The following is a 9,612-nucleotide window of genomic DNA, read 5'->3' on the forward strand; positions in this document are numbered from 1 at the left end:
ACTGAACTAAGTTTAAATATTTTATTAGGTCTTTAAACGCAAAGCTTCCGCGGAGAGAGAGCCGTTGCAGCGCGGCAAGTTCAAACTAGATGAGATACGGTATAAAGTCACTTATTACACAGCATTTCGCCACATAAATAATAATGGGGATAAGAGATATTGATTTGAGATTAAACTGTTTTATAATCGTACCTGTTTGTATCACATTATCCAACAGTGTACAAAGCAATAGTCACAAAATGGCAGCATCTGCGTTTGTATGAAACAAGAGAGAGCGAGTCCACGATACTGGGTGGCATAATTAAATAACTGTACACAAAATATTGATTCGACTGAGTTATAATATTTTATTAGCTCACCAAGCGCCAAACTTCGACGTATAGACCTTATGTAGCCCCGCCCCTTTTCAGCGCTGCGCTCGTTGTCTTTTGACTTCCGGTCTGTATTTTCACAGCGATCTTGCGTGTTTATGAATGAACGGCTCGTTTTAAAATCTTCCCGGTCGACTGACATTTGTTAAGACATTTGCTTTAAACATTACAATCCTCATGATAACTTTTGTTAACTTTATATTAAGTAAATCCACTTCAAAAGCTAATTACTCCTGGACAGCAGCGCCATAGAAATATACAGAGCGACCGCAAAAACAGAAGTTCAAAGACAATATTCTAAAGATGGCGGCGCCCTCGTTTCTCTGGCGCATAAGGTCTATAGCACTGCTGACTTCAGTGACCCGGATGAGCCTGCTTTAGGCCTATCTGTTTTGAGCGGATGTTATCTGGGAATAACATACCCCTGGATGGCGCTATTGACCAATCAGAATCAAGTATTCCACAGAGCCTTGTAATAAACGACAAATATATGCTTGAAACGGAGAAGATTTTCCTTTGAGTTTGCTGCGTACATTGTCAAAACAATCCCCATTCACACGGATCCGCGAAAACGACTAAAAATGCTGTATTCTGCTGCCAGGCCATTAGATGGCGATGAAACACTATAGACTGAACACGTTACACACATGTGCGTGACGTCATCGCCTTCAGAGATTCACGTGTTTGTTGTTTACACGCTTTCAAAAACGTGCACTTTGAAACCGTTTTCAAAACTTTGCGTTCTCAGGCGCCCAAAACTCTGTTGTCGTGTAAACAAACGGCCAAAAGCATAAAAAGTTTTACGTTTTTTAGTTGAAAACGGTGTTGCGTAAACAGCCCCTGAATGAGCGTCTGTGACAGTTTGGGCCTCGGAATAAAATTGAGGTGTTTTTTCCTCCTCGAGTGTGAGCTCCATATTCTAACTATTTCATATGAGTCATAAATGTCTGATAATTTAGCATCACCTAAGCCTAAGTATCATACTTAAAGATGCAATAGGCTTAGGCGATGCTACATTTAGCCTGCTAACCCGTCCATCGGATGAGACGTTAAACCGAGGTCCTGACTCTCTGTGGTCATTAAAAATCCCAGGATGTCCTTCGAAAAAGAGTAGAGGTGTAACCCCGGCATCCTGGCCAAATTTGCCCCTTGGCCTCTGTCCATCATGGCCTCCTGATCATCCCCATATACTGATTGGCTTCATCACTGTCTCCTCTCCACCAGTAAGCTGGTGTGTGGTGGGCGTTCTGGCGCAATATGGCTGCCGTCGCATCATCCAAGTGGATGCTGCACATTGGTGGTGGTTGAGGAGATTCCCCCATCTATGTAAAGCGCTTTGAGGTCTCAGAAAAAGCGCTATATAAATGTAACGAATTATAACATTGAGAGCATAAGATCCCACCTTCGTTGCAAATCGCTGTCCAAACCTCGCCTCCAAAACACACGTAAAAAATGGTCTTTACTAATTATTTGAAAGATTCGTCTAACTTTTTCAGGCTTTACAAGGTCAATGGCGTCTCTGGCAAAAGGGCATTAGAGCTCATTTCAATTAATTTCCATAAACCAGTTCAAACTGTCCATTTCAATGAAACCGATTCAAAACCGTGCTCAAAAAATCTATCATGTATTATAATTTTTCATTAATTAAAGTGTTTTAGTACCAGTATTTGTAGGTAAATGTTGTTTACTACCAAGTATTGCTACATTGGTGCATGCATTAAATGGTTAAATCATGATAATTCTTTAGTGGAAAAACTATATTTGTATGCATTTTACACTGATTGTTTTACATTCTCCAGCTCTCATTGGCCAGAAATAAAAATAAATAATATTACTCAAGAGTCTTTTAAAGACCAATTTCAAGATCAAACTCTACAAACACATTTCACTTACTTCACAGTGCCACATTATCCTTAGGTCTCTTCCTTTCTGATCTAATCAGTAAACTAATGTTCACACGCTGATGAGGGGACATCTAAAATGTGAGGGGAGAAAATGACCCTCTCAGCTTGTGCTTCTCTGAGCATCATATCATATCATATCATATCATATCATATCATATCATATCATATCATATCATATCATATCTATTCAGACTGAGACACTTTTGAATCACAGCTCCAAACTCCAGGACATATTTCCATTTTTTGTTTTAAAAGCATAATTAAAATGCAAATTATTTTTGAGCATGTACATTTCATCTGCAAAATCACTTACATTTCCGCATTTCCCCGTTATATGCTTCTTGAACAGATATGCTCTATTTGAACAGAAAATGAAACGGGTATGAGTAGAAACTCAACAGAAGGGATCTCACTGAGATATTACAAAACGAATAATCCTCGAGATAAATTGCCTGGTTTGAGCCAAATTTATCATTCACAATACAGTCAAACACTATTTCAGTCTTTTATTTCGTGATAATTATTTTTTTTCCCTAAATGACACTCCTTATTTGCTTTAAATGCACTATTTTTGCAATTTTTATAAAAAAAAACAATAGTAAAACTGAGAGAAACTGCAGCATATATGAGGAAGATGTGACAATATATATAGAAAAGACTTAACACAATGAGCTTATCATATCATATGCATACTCTGAATTGAGGCTTAATGAAGGATTGTCAGTGGTGTTCTTCTAACAATAGAGGTTGAGATAAAAGAACAGCTTCTTGAGTGTCAGCTGATCCATACATTCGAGCACATCGGAGTCGGGGAGAGAGGAAATAAAGCAGTAAACCATGAATTAAAGTTGTTGTTTTTTTTACCTCAGCTAAGGGGGATTGACTGAGACTCTTAAAGCTCAAATGGGTAATTCTTTTTATTTATTTTTTATGGGATACTGAAAATATTGGCAGCCTGTCTGTCACTCACATGAGATCGATCAATAGCAAACCACAAGCATCCAGTCAATTCCCCATGGACAAAAACCCAGTCCTGCCTTACATAGGTTATAATGAGCCCTGTCTCGTCCTCTTTTCGCCAGCAGACTCTCCTCTGTTCGGGGTTTGTTTAAAACGAGTGATTCCCCAGGGTTTGGAGACTTAGCTGCTCCATGTCAACCTTTCTCCCCCGTGACAACTTTCCTTCCCCTCTCCCAAGCCATTTTTGTTTTTCTTACAGCGATGTACTTGGATTTGTGACATTGTGTCGTCATATTCTATAATGAGACTTGTGCCACTTTAGACTTTATTCCACATAATAATCTGAGCAACTAGTATCAGTTCTAATGTAAAATACTGATGTGGTGTTTCTGTGTGGCATATTAGATCAGTGCTTCAGATTCGTGATCCAATTGTACAAATTGTGTGCACTTTTAATCTAATGCCGTTTCAGGACAAAATCTGTCTCTCTTTCTGTCTGTCTGTCTGTCTGTCTGTCTCTCTGTCTGTCTGTCTCTCTGTTTGTCTGTCCGTCTCTCTCTCTCTCTCTCTCTCTCTCTCTAACTCAAAATCCATCAGCAATTGCCTTTCTCCCTTAAAAATGTCTCTCAGCATCATATGTTTTCTATACTAAACATAGTGAGCATCCAAAATCAAACCCTGTACGTGACAGATTTGAAACGCTCTTATATCCACCACATAAATAACACCAGATTCTCATAATTTTTGAACTGGTATCTTGGAAGCCAACATGTTAAGAATAACTCCCGAAGAATGAAGCTCACTGAGTTTTGCAGCAGATAGTGTGCAGCATAGATAAGAATGCTACTTTAATGAATGCTGTATGTGAAATATTTCACATACCATATAAATCAACCAGCATTTACCATGCAGTATTTCCACAGCAGTCAGATAATACACTCTTAAAAACAAAGGTTCTTTATTGGCTTCTATGGTTCTATAAAGAATCTTAAAACATCCACGGAATATTTCCATTCCATAAAAGGTTCTTTATACTAGAAAAAAATAATTATTATTATTTCTTTAGATTATTAAATTCTTAGATTATTAAAATTTATTAGATTATTTAGTTTATTAAAAAAAAAATTTTTTTCAAGAACCATTCACTGAAAGATTATTTGAGGACCAAAATATGATTCTCCTACTGCAGGGCGATACACACACACACTATGTGCAGGCAAATATAGAAACTGGCAAAATGCTCTTGGCAAATTAAATTCACACATTTAAAAACCTGACAACCGCTGTATCCTAGACGCAAAACCCATCTGACAGCTCTCCACCACATCAACAGCAAGAGCTTGCATCTCATCTGCATAGTGTCTTGTCATTGGCCAGTGGCTTAACAATAGGAGATGCTGCCGCAAGCTGATTGGCTGAGCTCTGAAGAGGGCTTGCGATTGAGAAAGGCCATAAATAGGGCACGAGAACACACACAAAACTCAGATGCAGCTGAAACCATTTCTCACGCTTCAAGACTGCCACAATCATAAAGATCCACGAGCTTGCTTGACGTTTGCAGGGGAAACAGGCAAATCCAAACTTGCATTCAGTAGAGAGCTTGCGCATTTGGGATTGGGAATCATGTCTCTGGAAGTCAAGGAAAAGACAGAGGTGCGATTGGTGTTCATGGGAGCGGCGGGTGTTGGGAAAACAGCCCTGATTAAACGTTTCCTACAAGACAGCTTCGAGCCCAAACATCGGCGCACAGTGGAGGAGCTCCACAGCAAGGAGTACGAGGTGGCCGGAGTCAAAGTGACCGTCAACATCATGGACACGAGCGGAAGCTACTCCTTTCCGGCCATGAGGAAGCTCTCCATCCAGAACGGAGACGCCTTCGCCCTGGTCTACTCCGTGGACGACCCCGAAACCCTTGAAGCCGTCAAGAGGCTGCGTGAGGAAATCCTGGAGGTCAAGGAGGACAAGTTCACACCCATCGTAGTGGTGGGCAACAAGACGGACCGACTGCACGAGCGAAGGGTGTCCGCGGATGACGTGCTGGCGAAGGTGGAGATGGACTGGAACAACTGCTTCCTGGAGGCCTCGGCCAAAGAAAACGAGAACGTGATGGAGGTGTTCAGGGAGTTGCTCCAGCAAGCCAACCTCCCCAGCCGCCTCAGCCCGGCCTTGCGTCGCCGCAGGGAGACCTTTCCCAAAGACACGGGTCTGCGGCCGCCCATGAACAAGGCCAACAGCTGCTCAGTCTCCTAAAGCCCGCGGGACAAAGACGAGCGAGAACGGCGAGGGCTGAGTTTCTTCTCAACGCCGATGCGGAAGCAAAGCGATGACGTGGAAGGCTCTTTTAAGGCACTTGAAGACGCTTTAAAGCGAAAACTTCCCATAATCCCGCTCCAAAATCAGCATCCACCGCAGTGATGAAAGGGAAAAGGGACAAAGAGAAAGGGGAGGACGATCAAAAGACAATGAATCTGAGAATCTGTTGAATGTTTTGACCGTGAAGTTCCTGAAGTTCAGTTGTGTGATCCGTGTCGTCAACATGCTATCATGTGTACGTCAAAATATTCTGACTTTAATGCTGTAGCGTTGCAATATTGCAATGCCATAAATGTTTATTTACTTAGTTTGACTGTATGACATTCATTGGTTTACAAATCATTGCACCAAGTATTTAAAGTCACTGTGTTCATTGTTCAGTTGCATATACCGTCAGAATCGGTACATGGCACTTTTATTCTGTCGAAAACTCATATGATGCACTGATGGTTTTTTTGGTTTTTTTTACTTGTTAAAGAAAAATAAATAACTAATTGCAGCTCGAAGGCTTTCTGGCAGCATTTATGTAGAGAGAATTTGAAATGTGTCAAAGCACAAAGTAAAGACAAACATTTTGAACTTTCTTGTATCTATAATAAAAGACTTTGTGATATACTTGTTGGAAATATCAATTCATTCTTTATCACAACACTGCAGAAAAAAAGATTTTCTGACTCAGTATTTTTTGACATGTTTTCCGATATATTTAAATATTATTAAACCAAGATGCTTTTAACTGAGTAGCAAAATGACACTGGATATAAAGTCTTGTTTTCTGAAAAAGTATCAAAATTAAGTGAGTTTTTACTTAAAACAAGAACAAATATCTGCCAATGGGGGGAGAAAAATAATCTTGTTTTCCCTTTTGATTTAAGTTTATTTTTCTGATCCCACTGGCCGATATTTCCCTTGTTTTAAACAAAAAGTCTTGTTTTCAGCGAACAAGATTTAATATCTTTAGTAATTTTGCTTCTCAAGTAAATGTGTCATGATTTAAGAGTGTTTAGATATTTGTACTGGGAACCAAGTTAGTATCATGTACAGTGTTTTAAAGAATAGTGTAACAAAAGACTTCAAAGCTATTTTTTTTTTTTTTAAAGCATCAATTTATTGTATATTGATCCTCAAAAATAATTTTCATCTGTTTAATTAGAAGCTATTAAATGAATTTTAATTGTTGAGACATTTTTCATGCAAACTACAGTTTAATCAGTCATAAAATCCAGAAGGCAACATAAACTCTATGAAACATAACCATAATACCTAACGTTTATAGGCTATCACAGCTCAATTCCCATGTTCACAAGCATGCCGTGCACATACAGGACTTGTCAAATATTGCCACCTTGTGGTGCATCGACTGACTTTGAGCTTCTCATTTCACCGGCTTTGGGTATGATATGCCATGAATATGACAATCAAAGCAACGAGGAAATGTGTGCTGCGTATAACAAAGGCCTATTATCACGTACACACCCAACAGGATGTAAGGTAGTTCCTAAAACACTGAGTGAATGATCTATTGAATGAAAACGTAATGCAGGTTTAATGCATGTTTCTCCTGCATCACAACATTTCACAATGACAGACTTCTGTTTGACAATGCAGAGCTATACAGAAAATAAAGTGGGTTAACACATTACGTATTTCCTTTAATGTATCATCAAATAAAATAAAAGGTTATTCAGAGTTATCCAAACGTTACTTGGTTATCCAAGTATTAAAAACTTAATTGTCATGAAATCTACAATTACATAATGAACATTCAACCCCAAAATTACACTGCAAAATAAGTTAATTGTTTATGTACTTGCTTTCCAGTACAATATATATACATACATATATATACATACATGTGTGTATATATATACACAAAAGATACATTTACTAGAGAGGCAACATTGCATAAAATATTAAGTCTTGTTTTCATTGACTCTTGAATATATTTGGGATTTTTACACTTTCTTTAATACAAGTGACATACATACACACATATATATGTACATATATATGTACGTGTGTGTGTGTGTGTGTGTGTGTGTGTGTGTGTGTGTGTGTGTGTGTGTGTGTGTGTGTGTGTGTGTATGTATGTCACTTGTATTAAAGAAAGTTTAGAAAGTGTAAAAATGTAGAAAGAAAAAAAAAAAAAAAAAAAATAGATTTTTTTTTTTAAGTTTAGAAAGCGTAAAAAAAAAAATATATATATATATATATATATACATTTTTTTTTTGATATATTTTTTTTGAACATTTGAAAATGATCCGTTCAAAAGTTTGGGATCTGTGAGATTTTTACTGTTTTTAAAAGTCTCTTCTGCTCACCAACGCATAAAAAAAAAAAAAGTACTATTTGTAAATATTATGACAATTTAAAATAACAGTTTTCCGTTTGAATATATTTTAAAATATAATTTATTCTTTTATTAAGCTGAATTTTCAGCATCATTACAGCAGAGTCACATGATCATTCAGAAATCATTCTAATATGACGATTTGATGCATAAAAAAACATTCATGATTATCAATGTTGAAACCAGTTGTGTACTTTTTTTTCAGGATTCTTTGATGAATAGAAAGTTATATTTCATTTATTTGAAACATAATCTGGTAAATTAATGCATAATTCATGCATGAATTTATAAATGAATTCATGATAATTAATGTACCCTTACCGTAATGTGTTACTTTTGTAAAATGATAAATGTCTTTACTGTAAATTGATCAATTTAATGCACCCTTGCTGAATAAAAGTATTAATATATTTGATTTCTCTGAAATATGCCAATGAAGTGAAAATGGTTTAATTCTGGTATGTTCCTCATACACATATATAGACTAGTAATATAATACACAAGTCATATGAATTCCTTTTATGGTGCTTTTTAGTCCCTTTTGAAAATCATGCATTTTGGTTGCACTAAAACAAGCAGATCATCTCTTTTTGCATTAAATATAAGTCAGCAATGCATGATTGGAACGACTTTAAGGTTTCCCAAAATGTCTGTGCACTAAAACACAGTTGCCCACTGACACACACACACACTGAGAGTATTTCCCCTTTCATACGAACAGTAGATACAAGGTGTATTGTTTCCTGAGGCCACAAGTGGGAAGTGACCTCTAAACGCTGCATGTCTAGTTCCTCTTTGAGCCGGGTTTAAACACACAGATGTCTGTTCATCGGTCATCCACACACTGATAAGTGCCACTCTCACCAGATCTGTGTGTGACTGATAACAGTGTTAAACCTGCTACACCTGCACAACAACTGGAGGTACGTTTGGTTTAGTTTGTTTGTGTGTTTGCTATATGTTCAACTATCATTGTTCTTTTGAGATGTAAAGATCCTGGAGAATGTTGTCAATATTTGACCGTTTTTAACAGTTCTCTATTAAGTATTCGCTTTGAGCGGGTAAAACTTTATAAAGGGTTAGTTTAACCAAAAAAAAAAACCCCGAAAATTCTGTAATTATTTACTCACCCTCATGTCAGGACTTTCTCCTGTGGAATTTGGAAGATATTTTAGTAAAATGTTATATTATATATATAAAATCAATTTTTTATGTTCCACAATGATATGAGGGTTAATAGATGGCAGAAATATAATTTGAAGGGACAACGTCTGGGTCCCATTTCACTTTTTTTTTTTTTTAAATGATATAAGAAATTATATTTTCCTTAGTAAATATTAGGAAAATATAGATTTACAGACCATTTACAATGTTTTGCATTAAGCACCGGGCAAAATAAAATAAATAAATAAATCTATTTATTTATACATCAGGGTATTTTAAGGTTTAGGTATACCACTTTTTTTTTTTTTATGCAGATTAATTTTTTAATAAATAAATATTGAAAATTGAAAATAAAAAAAACAAAAAAAAAACTGTAAAAAGACAAATTATGGTAATGACTATGTGTTCTTAATTGTCATGAATGTAATGTTACATTACAAAATAAAATAAAAAACATCATAATTATGCTAAAAATTATATTTACGCATTTTTTTCTTTTGATTTTGAGGTGAAACGACACCCAGAAATGTTTCCATAGGTTCTTTTGTT

At 36.6% G+C, this 9,612-nt stretch overlaps 1 protein-coding gene across 1 annotated transcript; it reads left to right on the forward strand.

Moving 5' to 3' along the window:
* Nucleotides 1-2,890: 2,890 nt before the first annotated feature.
* On the forward strand, nucleotides 2,891-6,625 carry rasd4 (rasd family member 4). Its single transcript, XM_082187181.1, has one exon. The coding sequence runs from the start codon at nucleotides 4,721-4,723 to the stop codon at nucleotides 5,483-5,485; it is 765 nt and encodes a 254-aa protein (XP_082043307.1). The 5' UTR covers nucleotides 2,891-4,720; the 3' UTR covers nucleotides 5,486-6,625.
* Nucleotides 6,626-9,612: the final 2,987 nt, after the last annotated feature.

The sequence above is a fragment of the Leuciscus leuciscus genome, assembly GCF_965113295.1.
Source record: "Leuciscus leuciscus genome assembly, chromosome: 1".
NCBI classification, from domain to species: domain Eukaryota; kingdom Metazoa; phylum Chordata; class Actinopteri; order Cypriniformes; family Leuciscidae; genus Leuciscus; species Leuciscus leuciscus.